This window comes from Chroicocephalus ridibundus, chromosome 6, assembly GCF_963924245.1.
Source record: "Chroicocephalus ridibundus chromosome 6, bChrRid1.1, whole genome shotgun sequence".
NCBI classification, from domain to species: Eukaryota; Metazoa; Chordata; class Aves; order Charadriiformes; family Laridae; genus Chroicocephalus; species Chroicocephalus ridibundus.
Genome location: NC_086289.1, coordinates 35472916 through 35492462, shown reverse-complemented (window position 1 = coordinate 35492462; position 19547 = coordinate 35472916). Strand labels below are relative to the sequence as shown.

The following is a 19547-nucleotide window of genomic DNA, read 5'->3' as shown; positions in this document are numbered from 1 at the left end:
AGAAAAATCAAGGGAATTCAAGCCCAACAAGTGCAGCTTGCTTATCTTCTGTGAACTTACTTGCAATAAAGTAAGCTTTATCTGTATCTTTATAAGGGCTTAGAAATTAAGAGACGAGTTGGTAAGAGAATATGTCCACAGTAAAGGGAGTATGTCCACAAGTGTGCAGTGGACATCAGTAGTTAGTGGCTGGGATATTAGAAAAGGATCTTTAATTTAATAAATCATTATTATTTCCACAGTTTGAGGAGTCTTAAAAACTGATGTTCAGCTGTAACCAAACATCTCAAGAACTAACTGAACTGTCTAATTGTCTAACTAACTCTGTAGATGCCAGCATTTCAAATCAGTGCATGATCTGTGTGGTACTCTGGCAGGAAGACTTGAGGTTTTCTGCTCAGAGATTTTGAAGTTGAACAAGAAAATGAAATCCGTATCCTGTTTTGGTGTGGGGAATTTTACTCCTTTCCTCTGGACAGAAGAACCAAACTGAGAGGAAAAAACAGGTTGCAGGTTGCAAGACATAACAATTTTTGGGTGGACTAATGTGTGAGGAAGTTGTATTTATGATAATACATTTCTGAAGATAACTGAAAGGAGTAGTGTCCAGCTGAGTCACCTGTTCCATGGTCACCAACCTCACGATAGAACATACTTTTTGAAGAGATCTCTCTTATCAAAACACATTTCTGTTAATTTTAGATGATTTTCATACTAGTTATCATATGAAAGGAAATTTCTTTAAGTCTTTCATACAACATACGCATTATAAACAAAATGTGTTTTAAGTATTGCTATGATAGAATTGTACATTGTTATTGAAACAAAACTGCAAGTTAATGTTGCTTTTCCGAGGCCATAGAGGTAAAGAAGTCATTCTTTGGAAATATTTTGATAATTTGTTCAAGATATAATCAGAAACTTGTGCGGTATTTAGAAGATGGATTACTAAACCATTAGCAAGCCATCTAGCAATATGATTAGATATCCATATTAATAAACATCTGTCACAGTGGCATAGCAGATGTGCTAGGTGCATATATAACATAAAATGTAATTTTTTGATGAGTATGTTCTTATTTTTTACTACAAAATGTTTTAATTACATTATATATCATGCCATTTGTTTCATTTTGCAACACTGGAAGTGCCTTTTTTAAAAAAAATCTGGGAGGACAGTTTTCTGATAAATTGTAAAATTTTCTGATAAATTCTAAAATTCTAAAATAGGACTCTGCTAATTGAATGAACTAATTTTGAAAGGTGAATTTTACTGTCCTCCATTACTGACCTACAGCGTATCATTACAGGTTTGTTGCAGCATTTTGGTTCTGAAAATCCTGATTTTGATACCTCTCTAGGCTCAATAGCATCTTTAATTCCAAATGCTGTTGAATTTATAATGTATGGCATGTAGAGCGTACAACTTCATGACTCCCTTTTCTAAATGTCAGATGTCACAATCATGCAAAAATTGATGTTGTTTTCTGAAGATGAAACTTGAAAACTTGTTACAAAAAAAACAGTTATAAGGTACAGCAGTTTAACTACCAGAAAACTGACTCCCGAACTCCAGAAATTTCTTTAATTCCCATGTTCTGTGTCCTGAATTCATTCAACTTTAAATCCATTCATCGTATTTGCAAAATCTTTGATAATGGTGAATTTTTTCTTTGCAAAACACTAGATGAGCACTCTGAAAGACAATTTTTTGCAGTAATTTTATATACCATTAGTCAAACACATCTTTTTGAGCAAAAATATTAGCAGGTTACTGATAGACCAGGTGAGTTTTTTAATCAAACTTTGATATTAATTTGTATTTTTCTGGTTTTTTTTCAGAGGGCTGATGCCTTTGTTGTGACATAAGGGTAGTTAAAATTATAATTGTACCTCTGAGAGGTCTTGTTCTTTCAAGTAGCTTTAAGAGCTATTAATAATAGCTTGTGGGCGGATGTGTTGAAAAATATGATTATTAATAGCACGTGTTAACACCAGAAGTAGGATAGCACATGTAAACTCTGAAAATGGCATGACTGGTGATGAGCAAGGTGACGTTACGTGTGGTAAAGGCATTTTGAAAGATTAATTTGGGAATCAGCGGTTCAGTGGAATGATAAACCCTTCAGTAGAGAATATTGCAGCAGGAAGTATTGGCAAGAAAGAGGTAAAGTGATTGTGCTGTGAATCACCTTAAAGAATTCAAAACATGTTAGAAGGAAGGTGGAAAAGAGATTTGCAGAGGCTAACTGTGTAGAGTAAAATAATGCCGTAAGACAGACCTGATCATGGTATGGCTTCCGTTCTAGCCCGTGATATCACTACTGTTACTCACTTTTGCCAGTTCTCCCAGTTTTCTTCTGTGTCTAGCAGCACAAATTTCTTTTTCTTTTTCCCTAAAGTACCTGCTTCTGAGGACCTGTGGGTAGACGAACCTCTCAGGACTCTGCCTCACATGCGAAGATACTTTTTGTTCTTCCAGCACCATCTCTCCCCTCTGTTCTTGCAGAGGTGTCCACAGTGACTACAGTCGTGGCACCGAGCTGCAGTGCATCAAGGTCTCCTGTTGCTACTGCCGAGCAGGGTAAGGACAGTGGAGAGGATGGCCTGATAAAGAGTGGCCACTCGTCATAGCTGTCCATGCTAAGGAAGCCTTTGTTTTGAGCTGGACAGAGCCTCAACCTTTACTTAAAGGTAAAATGGTTTGGACTTTCATGATTAGAGATTAAAAGCTTGAAGACATGGCCAGCGTGCAACCTTGAGCTTTAGAAAATAAAACAAGCTCAAAATAATCTGAGCTGCATACTTTTTGGCCAGTCTTGTGATTTTGGGGATGTGGATGAGGTTTTTTAATTACTATAATTGAAAATATAGTCAAGGGGAATGAGAAAATTTGAGATAAGTCCTAGTATGTTGTTGATACGACTCTTAGCTTAATTGTGTTAAAAGACCTCTCAGCAGCTGTGTTCACACCTGCATGGACTGCACAGCTAGGTTCTGGTTTTCTTTTCTGTCTTTGGGTAGTCTCTGACATACCCTCAGCACGAAATATGTATCTTAGAGTCTCATAACCTTCTAAGTACAGAAACCTAAATTTGTAAAGGTGCTTAGTTAGCTCCATCATCCGTTGAGGAGTCATGTGTTCTGAGTACCTGAAAGCCCCAAAGTGGAATTCTTTGTGTAAATGGCAGTAGATTATAAATGGCAGTAGACCATAATATAATGCCTATGGTGTATTCAAGGCATATCTACTGTGTGTAGGCAGTCCTTGTGTCAGGATGGCTGCCTGCAGCAATAAATGCAGTCAATAAAACATTGAGACAATTAGCAGGTCTAGGGAAGCACTGAAGGGAGTTGGCAGGTGAGCTGGTGGCAGCTTAATAGTGCTTTGCCTGCTAGAATACAGAGAATTGCATGGAGAACATTCTCCAGCCCTCACTGCTTGTCCTCACCCCTGCTTCATAGCTGGAGTTTATGACAAAGTGGGACTGCCGTGATTTGTCTTGAACTATTGCATAAAATACCTATATTTGATCCATTGGCCATAGATGTTTCCAAGGAAATGAGGTGGCAGGTAGTGGAGAAGGATGTGCCATATTAATCTGGGGGTATTAAGAAAGGAGGTCAGTCTTTGGGTGTTCATGTGAGACAGGTTTCCCAGACTTCTGAGTTTTTTGGCTGGTATTGAAATGTAGATAAACTGTCTTTACTTGCAAGGTAGTCTCCATGTAGAGGCAGTTACTCCAGAAGGTATGTAATTGTGTCACCACAAAGTATATGTGGTGTTTAACGATGTGACTATACCATACGTGAGAGCAAACTGAACTAATTAATCTACCTTCCTTTGCAATTTCTGCTGTCATCTAATTAGTGGCATTGCGGTCAGTTGGATTAGGGGAGAAAACCAGATCAAAAGTGTAAGTTCAAGAATAATAGATCGGTCATAGTACATATAAATGCATAATTACAGCTATTTGGGTATATAATACAGCTGTCACTATTACCCTGTATTATTGAATCAGAGGTCTCATTCTATGACTGTAGTTCATGACAGTCTTTTTGTCTTACTACAATTCATAAAAAGCTCTCCAAACTCCCAAGTTTGAGGTTTTCAGTGTTTGTTTTTGGATAGTGAATTTGCTGTCTTTTATTGGCTTTCATGTTTGAAAATCTAAAAATCCATTAGAAGATTTCTTTATAGTGTCTACATCTTCTGTTACTGCCATCCATTTTTTCCCCCAGGAAAGCGCATCATATATTTTACTCTGGGTTTGTGATGATGTAATTAAAAGCTTCTCCATAACTCCATGTCCAGAGGGTAGTTGGCAACTTCAACCTTTAGCTTGGCCCTTCTGTATTTAAGTGTTTAGTTATGTATCTGCCAGACTTACTAATGGTTTTCTTCAAGTAGTTTGTGTTTTTAAATTGCATTGATCTATTCTGTATTAGCTTATTGTCTACATCCAGAAATTATCATACCTGCCTTGAGGCCAGAGGGGGAAGTACTTTCTGCTTGTTCATATATGCTGTTCGTTTTACTGTTAAAACATGTGGGGTCAGATCCTACCATGCACTCACACCCCTGCTTTTTTCTAAAAAGGAGAGGTGGAGGAGAGCGTCTGTCATTTTGTCATTGGCCAGTCTGTCCTAAACCACGACAAATTCCGAAGTTAGAAAAACGTGACAATTTGATCTTTCAAAGAATATGCTAGTAAATTCATTTAGTTGCGTGTGTGCTCCAGGCACTCCCCATATAGTCATTTGCTTCCACGAGACAGGGAATGGGCTTGGAACAGTGGACTGAGTGCAGACAAGGGGATTGACTGAACTTGTAGCCACCTTCACCAAGAAGGATGTAACCAGCTGGTGCAGGAGCTCTCCGTGTGGGAGTTCTAGAGCGTCATTAAGGTTTCCCCAGGCAACTCCTGGGGAACAGGCAACTCCTGGGGAACAGCTGGTGGAGAATCTGGGCCGTCCAGACTCCCCAGGCAGTTCCTGCTGCAAAATTGATGAAACTCTACGCAGAAAATACTGGTAAATAGCCAATAGAAACTGTTGCTGCAGATGCAGAAATGGTGACTTAGGACAGTCCTTTGTACCTCACTGAAGTTGTGAGGCTGCTTGTAGTTAGGTTAATGAATAGCAATGGATTGATTATGCACAGGCTGGAGTGGTGGTGTAGCAGCACAGGCCGGCTGACTGATAAAAACTTAGCAGAAGAATGATTTGCGAAGTCTTTCACAATCCAGCTGAAGATGCTGTTGTGAGGACACTTGCCATAGAGAGTCCAGACAGAGAGACATCAACTGACCTGTTTTAGAGAGATGATTTCCCACAAGAGCATTACCCTGTGCTGAGTTCCCAGTAGCTCAGTTTTAACACTCATGAGTGTCTGTGCACTGCTGTAAAATTTCAAAAGGTAAGCTCTGCCATTAACTTAATCTTTTTTTTAATGAGACCATTAAACGAGAAATAAATACCCTCAAAAAATCATAGTATAGTGGTCATAAAGCACCAAATTAAAATTTACCATTTGAGTTTTAACCTCTGCCTTTTGGAATTCACTGAGTTTTAATTGTTGTAACAGGCTTTGCTACAAGGCATATTCTGAAACAGGAAATAGGCGGCATATATATGTGGCTGGATTCTTTTAAAGAAAAAAGGTTAACAGAAAACAGATGCAACAAATGATTTTCAGAACAATTCATTTGTTTTCTCTCATTGGATAACTGAAAAGATACACTTTGAAGAACAAAGGAAATGTTTCTTTCATTTTTTAAAGGTTACAGCACAGCAAGAGGATTTTACAAGACAATATTGACTTATTTAAGTGGCATTGCAATGTGTTTGCACTGTACTGCTTACATTTATACTTTGTTTCATTAGTAACCCTCCAATGGCTTTTTTCTGCCTCCAGGCTGTTCAGTTGCGTTTTCTAGACCATGTTATAGCTCCCGTTGAAAATTCAATACATGGTCCACAGGAGTGGGAGGCAGATGGGCCACTCTGCAGTGGGAGCCCTGAGAGAGAATGCTGAGACTTTCTGACTCAGCCCGTAGTTCACCTCCATGCTTTGAGAAAGTGCAGATACAGAGCTGCAGTGCTGTTATATTTGAAACATACTGCACATAGCCAAACACTTCCATGTGTGCTCTTTCAGCTCTCACAGGAGACAACCCTACGTACCTACAGTGCCTGCAGAAGTTTCATGGACAGTCTGTCTGGCCTGTTTGTAAAGGGCAAGATTTGACATCTCCTTTTGCATTGTCCACTTCATTGCATAATGCAGGGCAGACTGCAAGGAAGCTGTGCATTTATGAACAGTATGCATACAATTTTAATGTTATTTGGTCATAAGCAATAGTTTGTTATGGAAAGGCTTGGATTTTAAAAATTACTGAAACATAGAGTCTGCAGTGCTATTGGATGGTTTCATAACTTAGAGATGTTAAAGTCTCTGGATAATTTCTGTTCATGACAGGGAAAATACAAGAGGGGAGATTGATGAGGTAAACAGCAGAGACTTTTCCTGTGATGAACAAACAGTGGCTCTAGATACGTAACATAGTGATTAAATATGACAGACATCCAAATTAAAGCTCATGACTGTTAAGATCTGCTGACCTTCTTAGCAACTAAAAAAATCAAAGTGTCCTTTGAAAAGCTGGATTTGGAAGCAGAAGGAGATGGAGGAACATCCAAGAGATAATGAGGGGAAAAAGAGGCAAGAAACAAATAATTGATGCCTGGTTTAGATACTAAAACTCATTCACTTGTGATGATGTGGTACTCTTTTACATTGTACCAATAACGTTTGTGTATGGATGTGATAAACAGATCAGAGGGAGATTTGGGGAGAGATTTCTGGTGGCACAGGAAAAAGTGGCTATGAAATAGCCAGCTGGGGGAATCAGTTTCTACATCTATAAATGGTTTCCTCTGTAACTCAACAAAATGCAAATCATTGAGCTTCATAGGTGGCATTTGCTCAGTAATGGCATCATCACATTTATTCAGTTGTGCTATTTTGTACAAACCACTGCTTTTGTTACAATTTCATCTCTATTTTTAATGGACTGCTACCAAACACAAAAGCGTTCCTATGTTTATGCACTTATGGAGCTGAAAATCTAAGAATTGCGAGCTCTTTCCATGTGTGCACACAGACGGACACCCTTGGATGTTTGGACTTCTCTTGTAGTCTTTGATGAAATGCATCATCTAAGTGTCCAGTTCATGCCCGGTTGAGACCTGCTGCAGGAGGGCAGCTTCCTGTCTTTCCACTATTTTCATCACTACAGGCTTTTCGCATTCTTTTCTTTTTTTCTTTTTCTTTTTTCTTTGAGCCCAGTGTAAAATCTACTGATAAAATAATTTAGTAGCAACAGCCACCTTTGTGAAGCACTATGAAGTGCTTCTCATCTTCAGATCACAGTGACAATTTTATATTCTTATTATTTTATATGGATATAAAAATATATATTTAATTATATGGCATTTTGTTTGTTTGTTTTTAATACATACACCTCCTGCAGGTGGTCTCAACTGGGTAGAAATTGGACATTTTCATTAATGCATTTCATCAGGGTTGGCAAGAGAAGTCCAAACGTCTTTGAGAAGATTTGGACTTTTGGATTTTAGTTGAAGGAAAAGGGTGTCTGTCTGCGAGCACAAGTGCAAGTATGGGAAGATCTCACAATTCTTGGATTTTCATCTCTGTAAGTGTATGTAAACATACAGCCAGTTCTGTGTTGGGTTGTTGCAGATACAAATATTCATGCATAGACATACACATCAGAGTCAGACAGGTACAAACATGTCCCTTTGATGTTTTGCTTTCTGCATTCGGGTGTTGCTATGATTAGTTTTGTCAGACTTCTGATTTAAGAACTTGTAGTCAGGGATTTCAGCTGCTCTTCCACCTCCCAGGCTACATGTACAGCTGCTCTCCTGACGTACCTTCTTTTCTGCTCCCGCTTGACTTCTGCCTTGTGTTCTTTTCTCTTCCATACTATTTTAAGATGTAGTTGCAAATTATGAAGCATCTTTGACAGGTAACATAATGTTCAGTAACTATTCAAGTAATATCAGCATTTTTTTCCCTACTAACTATTTCAGGATTTCTCAGTTTCAAAAGTGTCATGATGAGGATGATGGAGCAGCACTCTGCTATATGGGACTACATTTCAGAGCAAGAATTCCTCAGTGTTAAGCCGTATGCTTTTTAAAATTGCAGACCAGAAATAGCACTTTTAGTGCCAGTTATTTTGCAATACTGTCATGTTCACCTTTGACCCTGCAGCCAAGTTTTTAGTGCCTGGATTTTTCTAACTAAGTTTATACAGCTGACAAAATACGGTATGTTAGCTTAGAAACAAGAGCGTTTTGTCCTTTTCATGTTTAAATAGCTGTATTTCTACTTCATTAGTCAAAGCAGAGAGAGGAAGAAGACACAGTGGATCATTAAAGAAAGGTCTCTTCTGTGTTTTAATATGATCAAATATTTTGTCCAAACAGTAATACAAATGAAGGGCATTTTGTTTGTTGTTATGCAGCCACATTGTATTCACAGGGTCAGAACTGGCCTGCTTTGGGAACAGCACAAAGAGATCAGGAACAGATACTATCAAGGAAGGGCCTGAGTGTTTTGCAGACTGATGGCCAGGGACCACGCCGCTTAAGAGCAGCTGGGGGCCAAGGGGGAGGCAGAGCCATGCTGCTGCGTCGCGCTCCCTGAGGGGCAGTGGTGGCCCGCGAATGAGAATCACTGTTGCACCAAAGTGCAAGTTGCACCGGGAATCACTGTTCACTGAAGGTGAACTACAAATACACCATAGAGTCTTCATGATGTTTTGTGAAATTACAAGGAGACTCAGATTTTCTTCAGAGACCACACAAATAATCCCAATTTTAGTGAAATTCAGAGAATGTTGGACATGGCAATCAGAATTGAATTTGGTAGATGCTAAAGGCCTTTGGGAAATCTGCTTCTGTATTGTCTACTAACTGCTGAGAAAATTTTTGATTGCTTTATTTTGGTCTTGCGTGGCAAAATACAAGAAGAGCAACAGAAAGAAATAAATGACTGGGTTCCTCTTAGAGCGAAGCCTTCTAAATAATAGCTTTATTCATTTTGCAAAGCTGGTGAAAACACAAGGGATTTGGAGAGAGAAGGGTGACCTAGGTAAGAAAACTACCAACATAAGATCAATGAAGGATCTAGATAGTAGAATCTGTCCCAGAGCAGAAAAAGAAGGAAGTCATAGGACTGATATAAACTTGTATTGATGTAAATAATATTGCTGTAAGTAACAGTACTTTCCAGCTCACCTTTAACTACCACTGGTGTAAAGGACGTAACTACTCCTGTGGATTATTCCACTGGCCTTCATTTTCAATATTTCTTCAGCCACAGCTACGTTACCATTCTGTAAAGGTCTGGAAGAAGTATAGCTGGCCTCCTGCCAATTTAACTCAAAGGAAAAGTCGGGACTTTTGAACTCTTTCTGTGTTTAGTATTTTTCCCATTTCTTTGATTTCTTCAAAGCTAGTGCTATAGAATTCATTTGGCTCGTTATTGCAGGTTCATCCAAAAATTCTGTGTCACTTTCTGCTGTTCCCTGGAACAGCAAGTGGCTGCTTTGACAGAATAGATGCCTTCAAGATAAGACATGCGTGATGTTAGATAAGTTGTCATTGTCCATGACCATTTACATGGACTGTGTAACCATGTGAGTGTGTCAGTGCTGTATAACCTTCTTGTGCCACATAACCCAGTGACTGCAGTTGAAGAGGAGTTCCCTCATCAAGATTTTTCACAGAGCCTTACTGCTTATTCTACCATAACAAGCTGAAGCTTTAGGAAGCAAACCCAAACCTAATCCATTCCATTGGCACTCAGTCTTCTCTTTTCAAAATTAAGTCTTACGTCTTTCCAGGAATTCTCCTATAGAGGCCTCGTTTCTGTAAAAAAGAGCAGAAGTGTTACTCCTCCTCTGTGTTTACCGTTTTCCCATTGCCTTTTCTCTGCAGCATGCTGGCATTGATTCCTGATGGATTAGTGATCTATCTGAGTGCACATACCCTTTTTGAATTGCATCTACTTTTTCTTCCATACTTTTCTCAAGATAATTTTACATTCCAAGTCTCGCCTCCCAGCCTGTGTCCTTCCCCTTCCACATCAGTATCAAGTTTATTAAGCATTCTCTTTTTTTCCTTCATTCAAGTCATAAATAAAGAACTGAGCAGCACAGAAACCAAGGCAGATCCCATCAAAACCAGATTCCTTCTATTTTTCCCTTCATTATGATAGTGGCACTTTGATAACAAGTCTGTCTTGGAGTATGCTCTTCCAGCAGTTTTGCATCTCCCTTGCAATTATTTTGTCTAGATCAAATATTCTTAAGGTAATTTATGCAAATGCAACAGGAGACACTTTCAGAAGCCTGTCTGAAGATACATGGTATTTACAGCTTCTAATCTTTCCAGAAGCCATAAAAGCTTATTTTATGTTGGTCTGACAATATTTATCCTTGAAAAAATCATGTTGGCTGTTACTCATGTCTTTGCGCATGCTTCCAACTTGTTTGTTTGATTATGAATTGATAGGTTTTATTGGCTCTCAGAAGACACCATTTGGAACTGATAGACAAAATAAGGTCAATTGCTCTGACAGCGTTTCTACCAAGAGAGGGTGAAGAGCAGCACTCAGAACTCCTTCAGGGTGTGTGGCTGACTTCTGCACACTCAAAGGTACCAAGCCAATAAAAACCTGTCTCAGCCACATCAGCCCATGTAATACTCATTTACAAGTTTTACTTGATTCATATATATCACCCCAGCCTTGCTGTAAAAAAGCCTGTGCTTTTGGACCTCCTGTCCCTTATTCCTCTTTGAGGGAGATGCGGACCTGATATATTGCCAGTGCAGGAAGGCAAAAAAGAGAAGGGATGAGAAACTTCTGTCTTAAACTTGTTTTCATTTCCAGAATTATAGAATAGTTACTAATATACATGTGCTCACATTGCATGGAACATCAGTGACCCATTCCTGGGTCCATATAATCCAGGTATTTTTGTAAGTCTTTAATTCCTTTACTCACAAAAGGTATTTATAGCTACAAAATGCTATTTAACACTGAGAGTTTATGGTCATTTACCTCATACCTTCAGCATTTCTTCACACTGTCCTTTTCTCATCTGGCTACACTTTTATGTATATTACATTAATTTTCTTAATGAGTGACTGCTTCAGCCATTGCATCAGTAAATGTTGAGTGTGGGTTTGGCCTTTAGTGAGTTACACTAGCAGTTTTGCTAGCATTAAGAATTTTTTTCTCCTGATTTCCAAACCTATAAAATCAGACTAGGATAGAAAGTGAGTGAAACCGGAGTCTTCCTTGCTCTTGGGTCCATGGCTGTAAAGAAATCACAGAGGTCAGCTCTGGGACCCACCTGTACGATCTTCAGTTACGTTCTCCCGAACTGAATTTCCTGAGGAACATTGCTGCCTCGTGTTTGTCTAGGTATAACTGATAGAGACATGCAGCCAGGTGTAATAAAAGGGGTTTTTTTGTTGTTTATGGCCTTGATAGAGCTGGGAGGGGCACACAAAACAATCTACAGAAATGTTAAACATGAGGATCCATCCCTCCTTCTGTGGGGTTTAGACTCCCCTTTTCAGTTGGGATCTGTAGGTATGTATAATTCCAGTCATTCCTTGGAGAAAAAAAAAAGGCAAAATTGCAATAAAAGATTTGTTTAAAAATATAGCTAAGAAAGTAGTATATTCTAGTGATAGATTGGATTAAATTAGCTATTTACCTATTTACCCAGGAACTGGGAGTTTCACTTCCTTTCAGCCTGGAGGGTTAAATCCACGTTAGCCATGAGCCTTATACCTGTAAATTCTGATTGTATGGCCACTCTGTTGTTCTGCAGCAAAGCTACTGCAGGAATTGACTGCAGGACTGATTCACTCAGTAAGTTAATAGAGCATTTGTAGTGAATGAGGTGTGAATCCTGCTTCCTTATCCCTGCTCCCAGGACTTCACACAATCACTAGGTTAAAAAAAGAAAAAGAAAAAAACAAACTTAAGAAACAGCTCATGGAGTAGAGACCGGAATGTGTGATGGGAATCCAGATTTCTTAACTACACCACTAGTAGAAGCATTTTGCACAGCAGCAGTGGGAAGGTAGAAGAAATTAGAAACACACTACGTATTTGGTTGGAGAAGAACTGCAGGAGGCACAAGTTGAACCATGGAGTGTAGTGACAGCTGAATTAACTAAATACCATAGTGTATATAAAATGTATTGAATTTGTTTAGGAATATCTCTCTGTCTCTATGGATAAGATAAAGGATGTACCTTATAAAACTACATAAACTGACAGCAATATAATTAATGCACTTTCCCCAAGAGCAGACATGTAACATGATAGTCACCTGGATGGGTGCTCTGACCTTCTTCACAAAGTCAGGAAATGTTCCAGTTGATTCCTGTCAACCAGGAGCCCTAGCCAACATCCAGGCCAAGCCTGAAACCTGACTGATGGTAAAAGTTGCAGCTGCTCAGATGGGCATTGGTCTGGGGTTGGCTGGATCCGTTGCTGAGCTTTGACTGGAACAGCAAGGACTTAGCTGGTAAGGTTTTATGCCTGGAAATAGTGAAATGTGAGGAAAATAGATATGATAGATCTTCCATGCAATGAATCAAAGTCAGACATTCAGAGTCTACTGTAGGCTGTGAACCCAAAGAAATCATTGGGAAAGAATTTCAGTAAATGCTGTAACTGAGTGTCTGAGATGTAGTTTGGCTTTGAATATTACAGAGTCAGAAAGCAGGGGAAAAATAGTAAAATAAGGCTGACAAAAAAAACACTACATGGACATCATAGCAAAAAAATTAGAATTTCTCTCATAGAAGAGGGAAAAAGATGCAAAACTCCATGAAGGAGAAGTTCTGTGGTGCCTTTGACCAGCAGATAGTACGTGGTGGGAAGGATTGTTTTATGTGTCTTCAAGCATCTGCTGTAGGTGCATGAGATAAGGTTGGGGTTGGTATTTAAGCTTCTGGATGCAGATCTATATTATCTGTAGTAATTTGGTTATTCTCAAAAGCTCGACCAGTACCACAGTAGTCTCACTGATTAGGCAGGGATGCTTCAGCACCTGCTAGCGGAGAATCATGGACTATGTTCGTAAAATGAAGGGGATGTTGGTACAGTGATTTGGAGAGAGAATTACGTGAAATACCTGAAAAAAATCCCAGATAGTGAGATGGATAGCTCAGGGAAACAGCTTCCCAATCAAAGTGGTTTTTCAGACTTCAAGCTCGCTGGAAAAAATGCAAGTAAATATAAAACTGGTAGGAAGCTGTCTGCTGGCTGTGGAAAACAACGTAGATGATTTAATAGATTTTTTGTGTCTCTTAACATCTGGATTCAGGGAGTAAATCAGAACTAGTGGCATTCTGAATCTGCTGATCTGGTGCTAAATCAGGAAAACTGGGGATTCACAAAATGCACAGCTGCACTGATAACCTTAGAAGGCAGCACGCATTGGAACTGGTAGTCACTCATCAAACAGCATGAAACTTCTTTGTTAAATTTAAAATAATAAGATTGTTGGGCTGGAAGAGACCTCAGAAGGGGACTTAAATCATCCCATCATTCATAACAGATGTCTGTCTAGTCTCGTCCAGTGGTGGAGATGCCACAACCTTCTGTCTGCTGTGTTCCAGTTCCTCATGATCTCAGCACCTCACCTGAAACTTCTTTTCTAGAACATAAACTCAATCCTACCTCCCATACCCACTACAGCTGCGAAGACCATTTGAAGAGTATTACCACGTGTATCCTACAGCCTTTCTTACTTACACTTCCTCCTTTGCCCCACTCCTAACTTTGAAATTTCTGTATCAAAGAACAGTTTAAACCCTTCAGTCTTTCCTTATTGGTCACGCTTACAGTATGTCTGATCATCCTATTTGCACAATCTCCAATCATGTCAAAACTTTCTTCATGGAAACCCACACAGAGCTCCAGCTGCAGGCTTACCAAAGCTGAGAAAGCAAAAGCAGAACATACCTACCTGTTTGTGTACCTTGGTGTGGCATCCGCTGTTTTCATAACAGCACTACCTCATGGACTCTTGTTCAGACTGACCCACTGTAATAACCCCTGTATCTTTTAAAAACCTGCTATGTAACCTCTCTGTGCAGTTGATTATTTATGTCCAAATTTAGAGTTTGCAGTTGTCTGCATAGAAATTTCATCCTGCATTTTCTGTCTATTTCTTCGATTTGGTTGGTGATTCAGCAGATTTGGTGTACTCTCCCAAGTATTCTTTTTAAAGTATTTAGTGGAATAGAATTGCCAAACATCATAAATTGGGACTAATGGCTCATTATGCCATACCCTAAGGCAATTAAAGCTGTACTTTATTTAAAAGGGTTGGGATGTTTGTGGCCAGCAGGTCAAGGGAGGTCATTCTCCCCCTCTACTCTGCACTGGTGAGGCCACAACTGGAATACTGTGTCCAGCTCTGGGCTCCCCACTTCAAGAGAGACGGAACTACTGGAGAGAGTCCAGCGTAGGGCAGCAAAGATAACTGAGGGATTGGAGCGTCTCCCTTATGAGGAAAGGCTGAGAGACCTGGGGCTCTTTAGCCTGGGGAAGAGAAGGCTGAGGGGAGACCTTATTATGGCATACAAGTATCTAAAGGGTGGGTTGAAGGAGGATGGTGCCAGACTCTTTTCAGTGGTTCCCAGTAACAGGACGAGGGTAACGAGCACAAGCTGGAACATAGGAAGTTCCGATCAAAAACTTCTTTAGGGTGAGGGTGCCAGAGCACTGGAACGGGCTGCCCAGGGAGGTTGTGGAGTCCCCTTCTCTGGAGACTTTCAAGACCCGCCTGGATGCAGCCATGAGTAATGTGCTCTGGGCAATCCTGCTCTAGCAGGGGAGTTGGACTAGATGATCTCTAGAGGTCCCTTCCAACTCTGAAAAATTCCGTGATTCCGTGATTTTATGTGAAGGTAAAAAAAAAGGAGCACAGATAGTTCTTAGTGGTTGTATAGAAAAGGAGCCCTCTTTGTATGTGTAACTTAACACTCTGGGTTTTCAACACTTTTTAATATAAGCCTGAGGCATTCTTAAACACTATTTCTAAGCATTTATTTCAAGATTTAGCTGTGGTTTACAGTTCATAAGCATCCTGCCCCACATTTCTTAGATAATGTAGCACAGAAGAACTCGAACCTTTGGTGCAATTAGGTGGCAAGTGGAGCAGAAGTCCTGTCAGTCCTCATTGCCGAGTGTTCCTCTAATGGCTCTCACAGTGGCCGTGTTTGTGGTAGAAAGAATTACTTCCTTTTCATTTGTTTGAAATATCTTTCTTGGGTACAATTGCTTCATTCTCATTAGCCAGATCCTCTGAGAGATTTGCACGGGTAAAAGAAAATTGCAGGTTTAATTGAACAGCTTCACCTTCAAAATACTCGGCCAGTGTATCTTCAGCTGTCAAAAAAGCTGCTGGCTGATACTCACATGAATTACCTCAGCAGAAATTACTTGCACTGTTATCTCATTAGATAACCCAGTTCTTTAATTCTGGGTTATCTTCACCTTTTCTGTTGTTTAAGCCTGGCTTAAAACTTTCCAGGAGGGTACCAGACTGCCTGTAGTTTGTGCAGCACCTAAAGGACTTGCTGTGAATAACTGACATAACAACATAACACGACATAACAACTGGCCTTTGGAACTCGCCACAATGCAAAAGGAAATGAAAAACTTAACAGTGGACTGAAACAAAATGGTGGGAAGATTCAGTTTGCAGTTGTAAGAATTCACTTGTGCAGTGAAGGGTTAGAAGGGAAAATCTCAGGAAAGGCAAATGTCGGGTAAGGTGAAGTGTGAAGTACTTAATCCTGGACATATGGCATTGCATTTGCAAATTCATTCCTCACATACACTGTTAATTCTTCTCTAAACTCTAATCAATTTACTAAATAGGTTTTCCATGACAAGAAGATTCTGTAGAAAAGTAACACGTAAAATACCCGATTCTAGGTCATTCCAAATGTGGGCTTCAAAAGTTGAGAATAAGGAACTGTAATTTGTAAAGTATGCTTTTTCCCTCAAGAACAAATAGTTCTTTGATAAGCAATATAATCAATCAAGAAAAGAAGAGATTAAACATTACCTGCCATGTGTTGTCACCACTGTCTTTTTACTCAACGAAATGTTTGTATAACTACATACGATAATATTTTTTGGCTAAATGAGTTTTTTACTGGAATGGTTTGCTGCCTTTATACGGGAAACCGTACTGACTTCAAGGAAGAGTCTTCTCATTTGAACAAAGAAGTATAGTCATTTTTTCCCATGTTTTCTACTTTGTCCATTGCAGAACTTGTAAACTGATATGAGGCCTTCAGGAATTAAATGTTTATGTAATAAAACTAAAAGTATTCTTCTCAAAGATGTTAAAGGCAAAGTTGAATTTAGCAGGGTTGCTCACTTCATACATGTGTGAAGTATAATTAGGTGTTGGTTTTAGTTTAGCTGAAGTATTTCAGCATTGAAGAAGCTGAAGCAGAAGAGACCATGAAGATAATGGTTGTCAGTATTACCTACCTTAAGTAGTCGCATTTTACTTAGATTCTAGAAACATTCTCATGTAATCAAAGAAGGGGGGGGGCATATGTACAAAATCAAAGAAGTTGGCTTCTAGAAAAACTGTTCACAAGAACTTTACAGTCTTGCTAAAGTGAAAATTGTTCTTTGAATAATTCATGAAATTATTTGGAAAGTACTTGGAGATACGGCATATCTGTATTTTGAGTGGCATTTGTTAGCTTTAATTGCAGCCCTGTTCATATATTTCCATTCATGCTTATGTACACCAATTAAATAAAAAAAAAAACAAACCCTGTTTTTTCTGACCAGATACCCATAATGAGTCTCAGAATACATCACTGCTGAACTTTCTTTGAACATGTTTACTAGAAAATTCCTGGAAGGGAAAGGAACATAAACTCCATATAATCAAGTGAAAAGCAAATGGCACAAGTACTTTCTTAAAATCCGTGTCCTCAGGATTTGGCATGGGTTGTGCTTCCAGGATGAAAAAACTGTGTGACATCTTTCTGGTACTTCTGCATCCAGTTGATGCCAAACAATACAAATCTGTGGGACGTGAAAACAAAACAGTTGGGGGGGCGGGGATTTAATTAATGTTGCTTCTGTATGGATTAGTTGTTTTACTCAATTGAGTTTTTCTGTGCCTAATTTGCATGGATAAGATTTATTCTCAGTTTTTGAATAACGTAACAGGGTTCTTTGTTTCATTTGAAGGGGTAGAGGACCACTGAAGAACACATCTGATGTAATTAATGCAGCAAAAATGATTTCAGAGTCAGGATCAAGGATGGATGTCCTAGCACGGCTGATTGCCAATCAGGTAGGTTATTTATGCAGCAGTGCATTAAACTTTGTCACATATTAATCCATCCACAGAACCTCCAACACCTGAGAAGGTCACTTACAAAAACACTCGCGACATTTTTAGATCTACCTCTCTGATTTTCCTTTTCTTCTCGATTTCTGAAGTGAGATCCTGTTTTAATTGTATGTGTGGATTCTCTTCTTCATACATAACAATGTGTCTGTTTAGGTACACTTAAAAACACACATCGATGTATGTCTACATTTATCACAGATGTTTATGTACATATGTATGCAACATTTTAGAGATACAGTATATATGAATATATATATTTCTAGCTCCTTTAAGCTGAGTGCAACATTTTAGATGTATAGTGTAGTCTGTTCTTGACTTTGGGTAAATTACCCAGAAACAACTGGAGTTGTTTCAGGTGGGTCAGTTTAGATGGGGGAACACAGGACTGTGGCATCGGCACAGAGTTCTGCTTACTGTTTCGGCCAGGTGCTTAGTAATGTTACTGACTTTTCTTCTCTGTCTTTGAAATTATTTGTTTTCCACCCTAATCTCTATATATTTTACAAAATCTGTGCTTTTGCTGTACCTAGGTTATCTTTCCTATCTCTCAAGCCAACACTGTCTGTTTCTTTGGAGCACTGATGTCCAGTGGTTTTCCCTGTAAATAGCCTTCTGGATAGTCAAGTGTTTTGGCCTTTGCATACCTGCAGTCTTGAGGTGATTTTTTTAGCATTGAAAAGAAATACGAATCATCATCAAAAGGTTAGAGCTATAAGGTCTACTTTATTTCCATTGGATTTTTAAAGCATCAGATAGCTCAAAAACCCCCTACCAAAACCCCAAACCAGGATCTATGTAAATCGATAAGTATGCCCATTTTCCTGGCGAAGACAACTGCATAGTAGCTTAGTAAATGAATACACCAAGCAGCTCGCCACATGCAGCCCCTCTTTCTCTGCGAAGTAAGGCTGGTTGTTTTAGGGCCAGACAGTGCCGATAGAACAGTGTAGTGAAATGTCAGTGTGCAAGTATGAAATCTAAAGCATTTATGTTCCTAGTCTCTGTGACTGCCTTTTAGGCACAGGGTAGCATGGTATAGTCACTGTCTTCCTCACATACTGTCACTCTTCCCCTCACTTCCGATTTTCATACACAATGCTTTCTTTTCTAATACCTATGAAGTGGTAACAATCTGTTAGTGTATTCTGTCATATGTCTCTCTGAATTCCAGATAACAAGACAAAGAATTTTTATTCTCGATCTATACAGTTACGATCTGATTTGTGGAAAAACTAGGTAAAATGTCTTGAGTCTCATTTCTGATCTAGACAGATGTTCTTCCAGCACCTCTCTTTTCAAGGGCATTGGAGAATGGCTCCTTTCAAGATCCTATCAATTACAAATTAAAATTCAAAACTGTAACTTGTCACTGGTCTATTGCAGAAAACAATGTGGTATCAAAAGCAAAGAGGAGGAAGGGTCATAGTCCCTTGCTCTTTTTAGAATAGGGAATCCAGTCTCACTGAAATATTTCTTCCCTAAAACTTTTCTTTTCCTGTATTATTACAGTGAGTCCAGTGTAGAAACATGAACAAATTAAGTGTGAGCAAAAAGTGTCCATGAATCATCAACTAATAATTTTTGCGTACCCTCGTAGCTGCTGGGAAATGTGACATCATTCAAGTTACTGTAACATTTTTACTGGATTCACTCAAACGATTTCCATTTGTCCTGGCTCAGAGCTTGCACACAGTTGATACCCTCGAGGCGCCTGACCCCTGGTATTTATTCCCTGTGGTACCTTGTATGCATCCGAAAGACACTAGTGAGGTATAGGGCTACTTTAGGTGTAATTTCACTTTATAAGCACTAAAAGAAAATAAGTATATACAATTTGTGGTGAACATAGCTACGATCATTGCTAGACACGTCAAACTTACTGAAAAGGAGAATCTCACCTTTTCTCCTCCTGTTACAAAGGTGCTTAATATGATCTTCTCATTCCTCAGATGGCTGGAAATCTTTTAACTTCTATAACCTTTTTTCCCCATGCCAAATCAGCCTTTACCTTTCAGAGCTCTT

The 19547-nt window shown here is 39.2% G+C and overlaps 1 protein-coding gene across 4 annotated transcripts in view; it reads left to right on the top strand.

Annotated features, from left to right (window-relative positions):
* CTNNA3 (catenin alpha 3) overlaps positions 1–19547 on the top strand; it is a 539182-nt gene that overhangs the window by 496370 nt on the left and 23265 nt on the right. For all 4 annotated transcript variants that reach the window (XM_063338117.1, XM_063338118.1, XM_063338116.1 and 1 more), the window contains one exon: positions 17360–17465. In XM_063338117.1, coding sequence (XP_063194187.1) covers positions 17360–17465 — 106 coding nt within the window. The remainder of the gene's footprint in view (positions 1–17359; positions 17466–19547) is intronic.